Source organism: Aphis gossypii, chromosome 2 (genome assembly GCF_020184175.1).
Source record: "Aphis gossypii isolate Hap1 chromosome 2, ASM2018417v2, whole genome shotgun sequence".
NCBI classification, from domain to species: domain Eukaryota; kingdom Metazoa; phylum Arthropoda; class Insecta; order Hemiptera; family Aphididae; genus Aphis; species Aphis gossypii.
Genome location: NC_065531.1, coordinates 34,572,402 through 34,591,134, shown reverse-complemented (window position 1 = coordinate 34,591,134; position 18,733 = coordinate 34,572,402). Strand labels below are relative to the sequence as shown.

At 25.4% G+C, this 18,733-nt stretch overlaps 1 protein-coding gene across 2 annotated transcripts in view; it reads right to left on the bottom strand.

Moving 5' to 3' along the window:
- Positions 1–16,118, bottom strand: part of LOC114122829 (potassium/sodium hyperpolarization-activated cyclic nucleotide-gated channel 2) — a 35,330-nt gene extending 19,212 nt beyond the window's left edge. For both annotated transcript variants that reach the window (XM_050200473.1, XM_027985600.2), the window contains exon 1: positions 15,603–16,118. In XM_050200473.1, coding sequence (XP_050056430.1) covers positions 15,603–15,904 — 302 coding nt within the window. In that variant the 5' untranslated portion in view covers positions 15,905–16,118. The remainder of the gene's footprint in view (positions 1–15,602) is intronic.
- Between the last annotated feature and the right edge of the window lie 2,615 nt (positions 16,119–18,733).

Genomic DNA, 18,733 nt, shown 5'->3' with positions numbered 1-18,733 from the left:
CATCCACTGCAGTTGTATATTAACATACTATTTTTAAGCTAATGGATGACGTCCGTGAACTTATTAGACCTTCACTAACCATTAATTTTAAAAATTTGCAGACTTCCTTAAAAAAAAAAAACACGAACACGTGTTTTAAATCACTGACATGAACAAGTATAACATAAATATATATATATGAATATAATATGTTATATATTGTACGTATATCTACTACGTTTTATTTTCGTTTTTTTTTCATACGAACACAAAGTAAAATTAGTTAATTCAAAATTAATTCAAATTGACAATCTGGGTATGAATACATAAGAATGTATTTAACAATTCATTTCAGTCATAGAAATTAAAAAACAAAACAAATAATACCTAACCTAACCTAATGTTAAAAAGTTTTCACGTCAAGAAAGTATTGTGTATATATTTATTACACATATTGTTGATTTTAAAATAACATAATTTAGTTCTTCATTGTATGAAACTCAATTTGAATAGTACTATACTTACATTTTATGACCAAACATTTATAAAATATATCTGTATTATGTATAAATTATGAATTTATAAACAATAGACATAAATAGACTTCAAATCTAATGTGATTAAAAGTAAATTATGTTTGTGTACCTACATAAATATAATAAGTACTATAAGTGCAAGATACCGATACGTTTAAAATATCTAAAACAGTTTTTAATATGATTTTTTTTTTTTTTTATAGATATTTTGACTTATCAAAACATTACTTCCTTCCTTCCTTCCGACAATCCATTTTAATACATTTTCCAGGCATAAAGTTTTTTAATTTTTGCAAATAAAAATGTATTCAAATATGATATGAATTTTCCAAACAGGATAAGATATTCGAGACTGAGCGGTTGTCAAAAAAACTCGTTTACAATGAGTTTAGATTAAAAGGAACTGTTCTGGCAAGCTGACGAATACATTTAAATAAAAAGGACGTGCCATTGAGAAACGTGCACAGATGGTTATTTATTTGTTTCTTTTTTTTCTTTTTTTGTTAGCAGAGTATGTTGGTCGGAGAGAAGAACATTGACAAACACTGTTTAGCCGTCTAAGAAGAAGAAGACATCTCGGATTCCTCCGTTCATGTTCTAGAGATGAAAAAATACACTATTGCAATTTAGAATACTTGACAACAAAGGTCATTCGAAAATAAGGGTTAAGAATAATGCTACTCTGAAGTGCAAGGCGAAGAAACGTATACATATGATGTACACATGCACTTTCCTAATAATTTGGATAGCTACAATCCACGGAAACATTCACGTCTTTTTAATGACTCGTTTATTAAAGCACATTTTTGTCTTCAGATTTACCGTTGCTATAATAATAATTGTATGGCCACTAAGTAGTCCCATTATAATGGTGTTCGTAACAGTGTAAAACACATACTAACCTTGAAGTTATTGTTTGACAAAAAAATGACAAACTAATTCAAGGTGTTGAAAGAAGTAACTTACTGACAATGTTTTAAGTGCAGGCGATTGACTAATCACTTATGAACAGCCATGAAAATAACCGAACATGATGGCCACCGAAATTCGATCGGCTATTACAATTTATAACACATATTACACAAAGCTTTTGAAATCGTTTGTCCGTAATTATCACTTTAGTTTCATACAGTCGGCTTATAAAATATATCATAATGACTTATTTATACAAATTCCTTTCTACGACTATACATTTATAAATATGTAATATACATGTATAATTATATACAACAGTTAATAATTTTTTATAAAATTGATTCTGAATTATGATCAATAATTAATTTAACTGCACAATTGTAAACCATTATTCGGGTATAAAGTTACTTCGAAATTTTGATATTATACCCAATAAAATTATTTTATAAATTATAAATTTATTTTAATATATTTTTCCAATATTACCTACACTACCTATTTATATATATAAATATATATATGACTGATTTTTTTACTATTACAAAATAATGCTATAGACTTGATACAAATGTTATATTTTATACAATTTTATTAAAAATTTGATAATTATAAAATGAAGTCTAAACTATTGTATTTGTTTGTGTTAAATTTATTTCTCTATTTTGATGCACTTTTATATGACATTTTCTGGTTAGCAGTAAAATCCAATTATTTCGTAACTGACAATTATTACATATCTTTATTGTTGATGTACTTAACATATGTTTATAAATTAATTAAATACGTAACTCTTACAATAGCCTATGGCTATTAGTAAATATTTTAGTTTATATACACATGAAAATGTTCAAACTTTATAAAAACTTTATGATTTACAGAAACATAAAACCGGGTTTAATGTTTAGCTAATGGTGGAAATACAATTATAATTAAATAGAAACTATCTGGTTAATTCTCTGAGAGTACATAAAATTGTACTTAAGAATTTAACTAATTGTTAGGTATGTATATAAGTATATCATTTATGAATTATTTATTTGAAACTAGTTATAAAATAAATGGTTTTTGTGAAAATTATAATTAATAGTACATATTAAATCAGTACATAAATTTAAGTAAAACTTTGTTGTATTTTCATATTGACTCACACACATTTTATACTAATATTAGCTATATCAAAATGTAAATAATTATACATAACATAAGAAATAGGTAAATTCTTCTATTATAACATTTAAGTAATGTGCTCCAGTAACAAATCTCTTCTTTTTTTTACAATAAAATTAAAAACAAATACTGTATAATCACAATATTAAATATCAATAAAATGTTTAACTAAAATCTAAAGGATTAAAAAAAAAAAAACAGTTTTAAAAATAAAAATAATAACGTTGCAACAAATACATGTTTTTCAATACCAATCTACCACCAATAATCAGTCTTCCTATAATTGAGTTTAAAAATCAATTCGAAAAATATAGCAATATACGTATAAAACACAAATATCATATATAATTTGATAAGATGTTATTACAATATATATTCACCCATCATTATATCAAATTAAAAAAATTCTTTGTAGTATTAATTTTTTGTATCCATTTATTCCATCTATCTACAAAAAATTATAAGATTCCCCTTGATGTATACTTTGTGGCTTACGAATTTATTTTAATTTGTTTGTATTTGTACAGCATTTCATCAATAAAATTTAATAAAATAATTTATTAATTTATTTGAATTGAATAAGTACATTTTCAAATGTAAAGGTGAGCGGAAAATGTTCTATTTTTTTATACTTATCGAAATTATTACAAAATAATTGGGTCTTTATCAATTACTGAAGGATTGATAACTAAAAAAAAAGTTAAAAATATACATTTTTATCAACTCTTATTTTACGAAGTACCAAAAACGTGCCAATATATACTTGTATAGGTGTATTTGTATTTTTTGTAGTCTTAGCAATAAAACTAAAAAAAAAAAACATTATTATTTGGGTAATTTTAATCAAACAAACTTAAATTGACTTTCTCAAATAATGACAAAAAAATAAATAAATGATATATTAATTATCTACTATAAATATATATTTATTAATTATTACATACTTACATATATATATATATTATATTATAAAACCTTTTGTACATATACAATTGTAAAGGTTTGTTCATTTTAATAATTTAATAATTTATAATATTTACAGCAATTTTAATTCAATAATTTAAAAATTGTCGTATTAGTAAAGTAGATTTAAAAATATATTCTAAATATATGTTACCAATTTGTTTGTAAATAATATATTCTACCGTGATACAGAACAGTCATAAAATAACAAAGTCTAAAATAAAAGATTATAATAAGTATGATAATACCTTATCGAAAAATGATTTGACTATGACCATGGCTAAACATGTATATTTAGCCATAACTATAATCACTAATGCAATACTATAATGTTATTTGAATGTCACTGGACGAGTCTAATATATTCTATTCATAACTATTTTGGTATTAAGTCCTATTATTATGATGTTTTAAAGTATCTAAACAATAAATAAGCCTAAGTGTAATAATACTTAAATCGTAAATATGTTCAGAACTCCATAATACATATATATAGAAAATTTGTAATATATATAATGTATATTACACATTTTAAGTAACTTATTTTTGTATTTGAAACATAATTATTCCGTTTTTATTTTTATTGTAGTCATAATCTTTTTTATTAATAAAAAAAATTAACGATTGTATGTGTACGCAATCCACGGTTTTCGATGTTAAATTTGGTACATAGGTAATTCTATATCCGGAGAAGTGCACCCCAAAGCTAATTTTTTTAATTTTGCATTTTAAATGGTGCTCACAAAAAGAATTTGTTGGCTAACAAAAAACTATCATTTTTTATTTTTTTGTCATTACATTTGAAAATAAAATAGCTATTATTTTGGATATAATTGTGTATAAATATTTTATATTAAATCAAAACAACACAAATAACTATGATAAAACTCTTGTGCAGTTTACTTAACTATTTAACTTAATTTAATAAAGTATAAATCTACGGAAATTTAATTTGTCATAGACAACGCTTTATAAGATTAGCTAATATATATAGGTAATATAATTTAGAATTATTCACCTCATAAAAACATAAGCAAAAATATATATAATGATTCATAAAATAAAATTTATGCAAGACTAATCAAAAAAATACAAAGGTTTTGTCAAACACAGACGACTTAATTTAAAAATGTTAATCCTAACGAAAAAATAATAGAAACCAAAAATCGAATTTATAAAATAACAAACAACAATGCCTTCTAAGAATAACAACGTATATAATTATATAACTTATTCAAAATATTTAATTATATTACTGGAATTTATACAATAAACCAAAAACTAAAAAATATAGTAAAGTAATCAACATCTAATACAATCATTGAATATACCTACCTTCGATTCTCTTTATATTACCCGAACATATTTATAAACGAGTACCTATTAAACTATAAAAATAAATTAAATTAAGCTCAAAAAACTTTAATTTTCATTTATAAAAAAAAGGTAGTTTAGGTTGGTAATAGACGACATAATAAAAACATTTTGATGTAATATCTTGTAAATGATAAAAAAAAGTCAAAGCTACGAAAAATCACATAAGATTACATATTTCAATATATTAAACTCATCAAATGTAAATTTTTTAATGATAATTTTTTTGTGGTTTCGACTTCATAATTATAAAAAACAAACAATACTATACTATGACAGTCTACAATAAAATTTTCTATAAGTTTATTATTGTGATCTTTTGTTTAAAACCAAAGGTAAAATTGATGTACGAGTAAAGCTGTTAGGTCTAGTATAGGTTTCAAAAAACAATCTTTATCCGATTTCTATTAAAAATTATACCATATATTAAACTTTATTTGAGAAAGTTCTTTCTTTACTTTTACTTAGTATAGTTAGGTTAAAATATAATTATCTTTTAAAAGAACCAAAAAGTTTGCTTAAACTAACAACTTGATGTTTATATTAAACGGTTTTTAATTAAGATTGTATTTTATTCATTAATGCGTTTTGGCTCTTTCTATCATCGAACGATTCAAAGCATCTGTTATTTACAAAATAAACTAATATATCATTGTAATTTACACTACAAACGTCAGATTTCTGTACAGACGAAGATTTCAAGAATCCGCGAAAAGTTTTAAAATTACATTAGATCAAAAAAACTATACAGCTTAATAAAATATGTCTAACTAAGACTTGTATTCAGAAAATATTGATTCACTTGAAATTCAAATTAACAATTTATCATCTTGTCAAAGTCGCATTGTTAAAAGTTATAGACAACTCAGAAATAAAAAAATAATTTTAATAATGATATAATCAATAGTTACAAAAATTCTTGGCTAAATATTAATTAAAAATAATTTATTAAATTTATATTGAATAGTTAATTAATATTTTGATTAACTAAAAATGTATGTATTATGATATTATACTAAATTTTTAATTTTAAAACAAAAAACTATAAATAATAATACATAATAATTAGGTACACAGTTAAATTATAAATTATACTAGTTATAGGAATACCTATATAAAATTTTTGTTTTGTTATTATTTTATTATATTTTAAGTATTAAAAAATAAATTTTTATATAATTAATGATTATATTTAAATATTGTAGGTGATTGGCCATTTATAAAAGCTGCTTCAAACGCTAAACATACCTTTTGATTCCTTAAAAGCCCCTCATATATTTTATTTAATATTTAAATTAAATATATAAATAACTGAGAATGATAATATATTTGTCTATAATTTCAGACAGACAGGTTATCAGTGTTTATAATACCTATTTAAAAATGTAATTTATTCAGAATTATTTTTTTATACTTACATCATCTTAAATCAAAATGAATACAAACATAGTGATCTATTTTTTTTTTATTATTATTAACTAGAATTCTTCGTCAAAACTATTGACGTTGTATACAAATTAAATAAATACAATTATATTATTGTTATTGATAGAAAAAAGATTTTTATTTTTTTTTAATACGAAAAAAATAGTACTGAAATTAGTGTAATATATTCAATGAATCACTAGCTTAGAATATGTTCTAGATTTATATGAAATACATTATTAGAACTGAAATATTAAATAAACCATACCATATGTATTAGTAAATATTGGTAAACTAAGTAAATTATAAGTATTAAATATTAATTAAAGTACCCAAAAATTGTTATTCAGTAAAAAAAAAATAATTTTTACTACATTATTTCATCTGTAATAACTAATAAGTAACATATTAAGTGATTACTAAACCCTTAAAGTTTTAAAAAATTAAAATTCCATTAGTTCACGCCTTCTAATAAAATTAAGCAAAATCATCCCTATAAAAGCTTAATGATACAAAGTAATTACACTCACGATAAACTAATTAATCGAGTATAGCATATTTTTTTCTATCTCGATTCATTAAGCTTTATGAAAAACATTATTTTATACATTGAAGAGAAAACCCATATTCCATACTAGATAAAAAATACTAGTTACCACACAAATTAATTTATGATATTATGAACTTTAAAAGAAATAATTATACAACGATATACTAATATACAAATCAAAATCAACTGAGTAACTTAAATCTATCTAATTTCCACCAATAACATTAAAATACAACTTTACAGTACAAAAACAACATTATATACATTTTACAGCTCTTTTATAATTAATTTCAAATATTACGTTTTATTTATTTATATACTAACTGATTCTAACATTAATAATAAAAAAAAAAAATGATCTTTTTAAAATAACTAGTTACCATGAAATTTTCAGGTAAACAACCTTTTAATTTTTGTATTGCAAATACAATTCTAACGATTTTATTTAAAGATAATATTAATAATTAATAATTTTTATTATTTATACAGTAAAAAAAAAAACTCTTATATTAATTACCTATTCATATAGAATAAAAATAAAAAATAAATTTATCAATTTATTTGTTCAAATAAAAAGGAAGGCATTTTACAATTGCGGGTGCCTGGTTAGCATCATAAATGTATATAGAGCATAATAAATATCGAAGCAAAGCAAATCGTTAACATTGCTTTACAAATCACGGAAACTAGGAAATTAATAGGTGCACGAATATCAATAATTACTTTAAAAACAAAAAAAAAACAATAGGTTTACGGTCGAAAAACATTCTTTTACAAAAAAAAAAATATATAATACCGCAATGTATTAATATAATATTATTATAATAAATGTTTAGGAATTCGCATAATGTTGAAAATAAACTGAATGTTAAAGATGTACTCATATTTTCATATATTATTATTGTCTACTACTCTGGTTAAAAAGTATTATAATTTATAACTAACCGTATATTTTATTAATGAAATGTGTATTAAGCGTTTTATTTATATGCAAATATAAATGCGTTTTATATGCATCTCGTTTCTTAAGCAGCAATAATTTATAAAATTGTTATTACAAAATACTGCTTTTAAAAATTATATTACATGTAGCTTATAGATGAATTTTTCATCATTTCTGTTTAAAACCAATTTAACTCATTTACATACGGAATACCAATATAGGAATTTAATTGTTCATGTTTCGTTGAGTTATCGTTATATTACTTTTGTTTTATTATTAATACCTTTAACCTGTGTATAGAAAAAAATATAATTTGTTTTATGGCGTTCACAAACAAAAAAACTGACGTAATGCAATTAACTGTATTTTAAACTTAGGACTGAAGTTAATCCATGTTATATATTATATATTTATTTTTGTTTTTCATTCTATAGCAGCAGTAATATTATAAACAAATTGATTTTATTATTTATAAATAATATTAAATCCAAATAATTTTACAAACTCTTCAAACTTTTATAATACTGTATACTGACTATAATATTTTATAATATATATAATATACACCTTATTATTCTTTATCGCTAGACATAGTTTAATATAAATCTTTTTAACCAATTGTTTTGTTAATTGCAATTATAAATATTATTAAAATATAGCAAAAATAGTATAGCAAAAAAAAAAAAAACAACAAATAACGTTAACTTAAAAAAAAAGATTTTAGAAAATATAAGATTCTTATATATATGTATATATATATATTTCTATATGTATCATATAATAAAACTAGGTAAATGTAGGTACATTATCTAACTTGAATCAAGATGTACACAGTAGCTGTTCTTGAAAATACTTTTTTATGGTTAACCCTATTCACATATATAGTATTCTAATGTCCCCAAATATCAAATCGAATAGAATACAAACCCTAAAATCCATTACAAGACCTAACACAACATATTACCGTAATATGTACCCGGTATTCTTTAGGGTCTAATAAATGAGATGTGACACGTTTGTCGGTTATTAGTTTTCAAAATGATATAATATTTCTTTGATGGAAATTGAAAAAATTACACTAATTTATAAATACTTTATATTAGGTACTTCAAAATGGAACAAATCAATTTATCCATAATTTATACAGCATTGAACCCATAAATTGACATTTTTATGACTCATTTATTTCGATACTTTCCAAAAATAATTCATTAAAAATATTTTTCAATATAAATAGTCAGTCTGGAATTAACATTGACCACGCTTTAAAACAATTAAAAACATCCAAATGGATATTAACAGATATATTCAATTCTAAAAACAGTGATTTTTGGTTCTTTTCAATCCATAGAACGATTTAGTAATAATTTATAACCTACTCTATCTACTTTTTACAAAGTTAAAAAACAAAATAAAATATATTTCTTATGATGTTCATTAAATATCAATATAATTTGTACATTGGTAAAATGAACTTTTAATATAAGACTTATAAACAACACAGGACTTATAAAATATTGCAAGACTAGCGGGTTCAATAAGAACTGGGTACTATACCATTGAGGTGCCAAAAGTAATTTTATAATACATGTAGTATTACTTAAAATTAACAAGTTACATTTCCAAATTTATAGTCTATATAATATAATATAGATATTTGATTTAAAATTTTTTATATAGGTAAATCATACGTATTCATACAGTTTCTATGCAATTCGCATGTATTCGTTTAAATATTGCTTAAAGCTAGAATCGTTTTCTATACAAATATATAAACACCTATTATTCAAAACTCGATGTCATATAAATTATAAACAGTATTAATTCCATTTATAATATGTTAGAATATCAATGGACTTTAAAAATGCTTAACATCTCCAAAGAAAGATTTTTTTTACTTGGTAAATGTTCTAAAACTCGGTGCACTAGCTTTGTTTTTAACAATATTTATTTGTTTATATTATTATGTGTATAATAATATTAAGTACATGTGTGGGTTTAAGGACTCAACTTCAACTCTACAAAACAAAGGTTTATAATATCTTATTACATCTCTCCATACAGAAAAATGGTTTTATGTAGAACAAACAATATATTTTTTATTAAATATGATATGTACTAAGCGTTAGTAAGATAGCGACAACTCATGTGGGTATGAAATCGACTTAAAAATTTTAAACTCTGAGCAAAGTGAAAAATGTGTTAGTTGTACAATAATGTATCTCTTTCACTGAGACACTTTCATACAAAAAAAAAGGACCAAATGACAAGTATCAATCGATTGGAAATAGAGTCTAGTTTGCAATTTATTTCAATTTCTTGGAAGTTTCTCGAAGTGTAACGAAATATTACAAAGAACTGTCAAAAAAAGTAGATATTTACTATCTCTTTTTTAGTATAAACGTTGATAAAATTTAGTAGGTTAAGTTTTGAGATTCAAAACTTAAACATTAGATATGTACATTTTCTAAATTATTTTTATATTTTTATATTAATAATATTCAGAAAACTTAAACTAAAATTGTTCATAAATACGACTCATTAAAAATAAAATTAATACAGATAATATTAATATTGTTTTTGTATTAAAAAAATCTATAAAAGATTCAAAACTTCAAAACTTAATTACAGAAAACTAAAAATTAACATCTAAAAGTAAAAATAAATAATAAATCTATTAGTTTTCAATTTTATACTTAGAAACAAAACTCCCTTTTTCAGTAATGCCTACTAATCTATTAAAAATCTTCAAAAAGCGTGTAACAGGATTTTTTAAATTTAGATTTTACATAAATAATAGTGTAATAATTAAAATAAAAGTAAATTTTCCACTTATCTATAACAATTTTAATTTTGAGTATTATACTATGCTGTAATAATATTGATACAATTTACATAACTAATATATATATATATATATATATATTATAATTGAGTAATATAAAATATACAGCTTAAATAAATGGCCTAACATATATATAATACTTACGGACTATAATACTTTATTACGTTGGTGCGATTAATAGCTTAATGTCAAGAAGAAAACATCAAGCTAAGTTCTCTATTTGGTGTTTATGGTTGTACATTTATTATGAAAGTGGGATGAATACTAAATGTAAAAATAATGTTTCCTCCTCCCCAAAACTTGGATTACCTATACTAATAATAGCTAATTAGTAGTTACAATATTAACTATGAATTGCAATTATAGAATTCACAGAATGGATCACTCATTATATATTCCAAATTATATTATAAGTTGTATGCAATTACTAGTGAGTTTATTATAAGGGTTAATTATGTATAATAATACAGATAAATATATATATATATATATAAATGGATTAAATTATAAGAAAGAAGTATACTATTGTATAATTCAATAAATAATATTTGTTGAAATGTCAATAATAAATATGAATTACCTATATTACACATTGATTCCATTTTTGCCTGTAGTTCAATGAAAATTTATTTGCTTGAAAAATCTAAACCGACCAAAAAACAATAATTAACGTTATTAATATAAAACAGAGATTTAATACCTGAGAGGTAAGAAATAATTGGATAAGCGTTCAATTACAATAGTAAAAAACGTTAACATAATATTACTATAATATATTTTATAGAAACTAAAAATATTCAATTATTATTAAAAAGAAAATATTCAAGCTATATGATATTCATATAAAATGGGTTCAACGTAAATTTATACACACTTAGAACTTAATCCATGATGCATAATATATATATATATATATAATATAATAATTTTTTCAACAAAATTAAATATTTACTAAATATTCAATTTCGTTCTATAATATTAATTTGCTATTATGTACTCATTACCGTAATATTTCTATAAATCTAAACATTGATTTTGCAGATTTAGGATAGGTATAAGTACCATCATACAGTAATTGCTATAATTAACTATATTATAAAATAAAATTATATAAAATTTGCAATGTCATAGGCATCAGCTAGAAGTGTACATCATTGTAAATTATACCAAACGCAGTGGTGTGCAAAGAACATTATGTTTACATTTAATTAGATAATCGTATGATAGTAAAAATTTTTAAGTGAAAATATTAATTATAATTTTTTAATAAATTGAAATTGAAATAAAAGACAAATAAAAATTAAGTTACTTATTTAAAATGATAGTTAAGACACTTAATAATAATACGATATATTTTAAATTAAATATCATTATGCCCCCCCCCCTCTCACAAAAAACAAATTAATTCAAAAATTTATGTTGCAAATCCAATTCTTGTAAGCTGCATAATGTGTGTATTATACTTTATATCAATTTCAATTGTAAAATTGTTTCTATACCATATTTGACACAATTTAAACAATTATTTATGTGCGTTATGACTTATGAGTTATGAATTAAGCAGTGTACTAACGTATATGATTTAGTCCAGGAAACTTATATCAATAACGTGGAAAATACTAATACATATAATATAATGAACCAGTTTTTGATCCTTTGAGCTTTGGTTATGAATTATTATCCTCCAACGTGATGTTTGCCACGAAACACCGCATCGGTGTATTATAATATATAACATGTATATCGAATATTTATGTAGGAATATTATTGTCCGATCGCAGTCGAATAATACGTCTGATCAACGTACGTTGTAAAATATCACGCATTTATATTTTATACACCGCCTCCCCACCAATGAAATATTATGCAGTCGGATGAATAAATTTAATATTTATAACAAACGCACAAAATGACGACACCTAATGCGTAGTGCATATATACTATTCTGTATATTGTGTGATGTATTTGGTAGTTGGCGAGATTGAGCGGGTTGGTTTTAGTGGGCGGGGGTGAGTTGCGCGTTAAATGAACTGGTCTACTATATGCTCCCCCTTTCATAGACGTATGAAACATTGAATAAAACCAGAAAGCCAGTAAAAAATAAGAAATCTAAAGTAATAAATCTTAATAATAAGAGACTTTTGAACAACAATACAACTGAGAGTAATATTTTTTCCAATCGTGCACGGAAAAAATTGTACGTAACTTAAAACATGTCATAGGTAGAATAATAGATCTCTGTGTGAGGATTTAGATGAAAACAATTTAGAATATATTTTCTTCTAGTCTGGTCTAAATAAATAAAACGATTGTTCAGGGATAAACTGGTATCTGAACAATTGTTTTTTAAACACGACATATCGGCGACTTGAGAGCCGGATTTATTTTAGTTACGACAAAATATTTTTCGAACCCTTTTACCTTATATTATATCTGCACTTTTTTCCTAAACTTTTCGTTAACTTATGTTTTGATATTTTTTAAAAAGATTTTAAAGAAAAACATGTTCATTTTATCTATTTTAATTTATTTTATTATAAAATTAATCAAGTGTATAAATGTAATATTTAAAACACGTTAAATGGCTTCAATAGCTATACTAAACGATTATAATAATCAATAATATAGTATATCTACCTAATGATAAAAATAATTATCAAAAGATAAATCATATTTTAATTTGTTACATTATTTCAAATAATTCAATATAATATTTATTAGGTATGCATATAATGCATTGAAAGCTTTTAAATTGAGAAAACATCTCCTTGACAGCTGTACCTTACATAAAAACATAAAAGCACATTGACAAATGATGAAAAATGTAGTCGCCATAATCTTTAGTGGGTATGCCCTGACAACAATATTATACAAAGTGGGCCGTGACGCTCCTAATTGATAATAAAAATAACTAGGTAGACACTTATATTAAACGTATACGTTAAATATAAATTATGTATTTATATTTTATTAATAACTATAATTGTAACCGTAACTGCAGATTACGATTGTTATAAGAATAAAATGCAGGACATAATAAAACATAAATACCTATGCACATTTAACTACTTATTTCAAAATCAATATTTCTTAGTATTGAAAGTTGTAGTGTATAGCATGGCTTAAATATAATAAGTATATTTAAGCCATGGTGCATAGTGTAAATGTAGCAGTACAGTACGTATACATCAATGAATATTGTCAATACCATTTCAATGCTTCAATTCAAAAATACATTAGGTACCGACATACCTATTCCAATGTGTCCTAACTGTCAAACTGTCCATAGTAGTCTATACCTACTGCTATAGACTACTATACTATGTAATGGTTGACATTGGTTAATGAACATATCTAAAAACTTAGATAATATTACATCTCTCAAATGCATTTGTTTATTTTAAAAATTGCTTATTCAAAAATTTGAGCCCCAAAAACGAGAATATATTACGTAACCACATTTTTTTGTTTATCAAATAATTGAACTACCTACTAGTAAGTAAATATATTAATCAGTAATAACCTTACACCTCTCTAAAAAAATTTTTCAAAAGATTTCTCGAAGGTGTTTTATTTATATTAAATTATTCAGTCGGTGGAATCGTTTATCAAATAGAAAACTACAATATTGTATTTCATGCCAAATTATTCATATTAATATTGAGAGGTACTCAATGAAAGTATAGAACTATTAAATAAGCAAAGAAATATATACGTATACATAATAATATTCTTTTATAACATTTTATATTGAATTTAATTAACATATTTTGTACATTACTAAAATAAACTATTATTAAGTTAATCAATGCAAATTGTATACACACAGATACATTTATAGTATAGGTAATAATATTAAAATTTACATTTTAATGGATTTAATTATGTGAGCATATAAGAAATGTACAATTATTTTCTAAATCATAAACTGTATTCTAAAAAATAAGTAATGACTAACTATGAACAATTATCAAGCTGACATCATTATTTTCCATCACACCTTTAAAACAAATTTAACTGGTTTACACTTTCCTGTTTTTTAAATTCTAAGCCAACGTGTAAAACGATTAGTTTTACAATAACATGTATTATTTTTTTCAAGATTTTCTAACATTAAAATACACTATTATGGATAACACTTTTAAGGTCATAATAAATTTAGTTCCATAAAGCAACTCTGTATAAATTTAAAATCATACACAGACTGTACATTAAAAGAGACCATATGGTCAGTGTATTTGTAAAAACCGTAGGTACAAATGTAAAAAAAAAATAAATTTATAGTACCATTAAAAATAGATCTAGTCAGATTTCGAATTTCTCAGATATTTAAGGACGCCAAAACGGCAGGTGACCAACCGACTTTGTCGAAATAACCTTTTATGTAGGAATCAAAACCGGTTACGAGACAACAAAACAAGTGATATATCTCTTTAAAAAGATTATTGTCAAATAACTCGAGAAACGTTACTAAAGAGGAGCGTCTGCCGTCGGTATTGCATAGAATTCGAAACAGGGGCGCGCAAACATGCAGTGGTTTTCTTCTACGACACAACATATCATCGCCATGAATGGACAAACACAATAGGACGAACCCCGAAATATTTCGTGTATACGTTTTTTATGTGATATTTTATAATTAATAATACTGTGTCATAATGTCGCGTGAAAGTCCTTCCCGAGCACAAGGTCTGGTGAACATTATACAGATGATAACCTCGAGCCCGGGTAGAAACAGCGGCGAGTCACGGGGTGGTTTAACTCGGCGGGTGTGGACTAAATTTTGGTATAGATTATTACGATACATAAAAATCGCTGTAGTCGACTCGAACGGGTTTTTTTTTGGGGGGGGGAGCGATAAAAGTCGCTAAAAACACTAGAATGGGCCGGCAGCGTGACTATTACCTGAACTTGGAACAGGGGTGGATGACCCAGGCGCCCAGGGACCGTTGCCTGAGCCGTTCCTTGAGCACGGCCTTCTCGCTGCCGTAGATCTTCATCGACAACCGGTTGGTGGACGGTTCGAAGACGGTCCGAAAACCGGTGAAAACCGCGGTCCGGGACCGCCGGCGCAATCGTTTGCCGTCGTCGGCCAGGCCGTCCGCCGCCGCCGCTGACGGGTCGGTCGCGGCGGCGGCGGCGGCGGTCGCGTTGTCGGAGTAGCCCGCGTACTCCGAGAAACCCGGGTAAGCCGCGGCGGCGTTCATGCCGCCGGCGGGATCGATGGCGGCCGTCGAAATGTGTCCGTCGAGCGGTCCGAGAGCGACCGAATGGTGAACGCGTTCCGATCGGCGTCGGCGGCGGTGCGACACGACGAAAACGGAAATAAATAAATAAACGACACGCGAGACGAGCGCACGCGACTCGGACGGGATACGTTACGGGGACACGCGTTCGCGACACACTGCCACACCGGTTCGGCGGTTCTTCCCGACGTCGTCGTTATCTGCACCGCCGTCCCGCCGCCCCACCCCACCGACGACGAACCGGTCGCGCCGCCGCCGCCCCTCAACAATAACAATAATATGGTACGACAACAATATTGTGCGATATGCAATGTTTGTTAATGATGTTATTATTTTTATTTGCGCACAAGACCGTCGCCCACGCTCGACACTCGCGCCGACGGAGTGTGGTTAGGACCGCAGTGCTCGTCATCGTTAAGAGGCCGAGAAGAACATTTTAATATTGTCGATATTACGTATTGTGCACGAGCTAAATACAAAAAAAAAACAACGACAAGTTATTAACTTTGAATTTGCGAATTTGCGAGTTTATTACGATACTCTATCAAGCTCTTGTCGGTAAAGAGATTATTTTAATAATTTAACGCGATAATCGATTAACCGAGTCGAACGTGACTATAGGTATAACTACGTGTTTTCAAAAATTATATCGAAATTCGATGATATACTATGTTATCTGAAATATATTATGTCTAGTTACAACTAAACAGATATACAACAGTGTAGGGAAATAATTTTTTTAGTACCTGTGTTTTAATATCGACATAAGTGCAATTGTGATATGTTGGTATATAATAGTTGAAAATTTTTCAAATCATAAGATATGCGAAATAACGTTTTGGCCACAGAATCATTATTATGGGCTCAGATTCAAATGTTTAGCTTAGGACGCTTATAGGAACACAATAATTATAGTACCTATACTTTTTGTAGCTTAAAAAATAACGATATTATTATTTCTATTTAGTATATTTAGATTGCAGTGATGATGATGTTACGTACGACAAAGAATCACTTCATTATAAGCAATAATAACTATACATAAGACAAGTATTGTATCCGTTCGACGTCCGTACGCTACTTTTACATTTAAACTAAATAGGTATACGCATAACACGATTTGAATTATATGATCTAAACAAAGGTTCAAGATTTTTTTCGTGTTAATGAATAATGATTGACAACCTACAAGATTCATTCAAATGCCCTATTGATGTAATGAGCCACATAAAATCGTACAGATTCTTGTCATATATTTTAAAGGTACAACCAATTACCGCAATGTCCACACAAGTAGTTTAAAAATGCGTAAAACGGAGAAAATATAATAGACCCCAATAATTGAGGTCTATAATAATAATTATAATAATTATTATTATTTAATTATAGTTTTTAAATTCTATTTTATACCATGTGTGCCTATGTGTACATTAATGTGTACTGTCTATATTATGATGAACTATTACAAAGTTTTATAATATGTATTTAAGTATAAAAATAATATTGCATATTAATATTACAATATACGTGATATAAAAAATGCAAAACTTTAAGGATAAAAAATATACTTTTTTTGTTTACGTGAACATGACAAACATGACAAATTGACAACCGATGGCAAAAAAATATTTTAAAACCTAATTAAGGTTTGGGTTCTTGTGGTAGGCCTTTTATGTAGCTATGTTTAATAATATGAATGTTTTAATAATTTTACAGAAAATAGAATTAAGTTTGTAATGTTTGCAATAAAACTTAAGTATGACTTTAAAACAATTTTGATGTATATGTAAATTTAAAATATAAACTCGTACATAAAATAATTAAAAATAAGAGAAACAAATTTCTACCAATATACAGCATTACAGCAATACATGTATTAACATTTTTGTAAATGATTTAATTTATTGTTGAAATATTAAGTATAAATTATAATTAATGTACAAAAATTAATTAAATAACAGCAGTCACTAATATTACTGTTCTGACTCAATTGTTTATAATATGTTAACCCTATAGTTGTTGTATCTTCTATTCCTACTAACACATTATCGGAGTAAACTGTATCGTACATAGTAAATTTACAAACTAAAATGTATCTAAAAAAGTAAAAACTATAATTAAAAAAAAAAAATTAAAAAATTGTTTTGTTTCAACTGTAAGTTGTATAAAATAAATATTTTCTACAATTTAAATAGCCTTTAAAATAATGAGTGGTTCCAGGTTCGTGATAAAATAATCACATACCATCCTCCAGATTAAATTTATAATTAATCCTACATTCATATAATATCTACAAATTTATGCAAAAACGATTGATAAAAATAAAAATGTAAAATTCAAAAGAGTTGGATACATATACTTATATGTGCTGAATACTTCGACCTGGTATTCACGTAAATAATGTAATAATTAATAGAGTAGGGGTATAAAAAATAACTTTTTTTAAAAGTTTGAAATATAATATTAAAAATTAGATCACGGCAATTATAATTTTCTGACAAATGAGTCGATTTGATGTTACTTAATATTATTATGCTTGTGATACAAACTTTTAAAGTATATACCTATTTAAAAATATACGAATGGTATTTTCACCGTGACTTTAGTTATATTTTACGTATAGGCATCATTATTCTATTCAACTTTAAAAGGTAAAAATATTTTAATAAAGAAAATAGCTTAGCGAGTGCCTCAAAAAAAAATAATAAATAAATAAATAAATAAAAAAGTAAAATCATGTAATGCCTGTACTCGGTATTGAATAGTTCAAAAAAGAATAATCTTACTTAT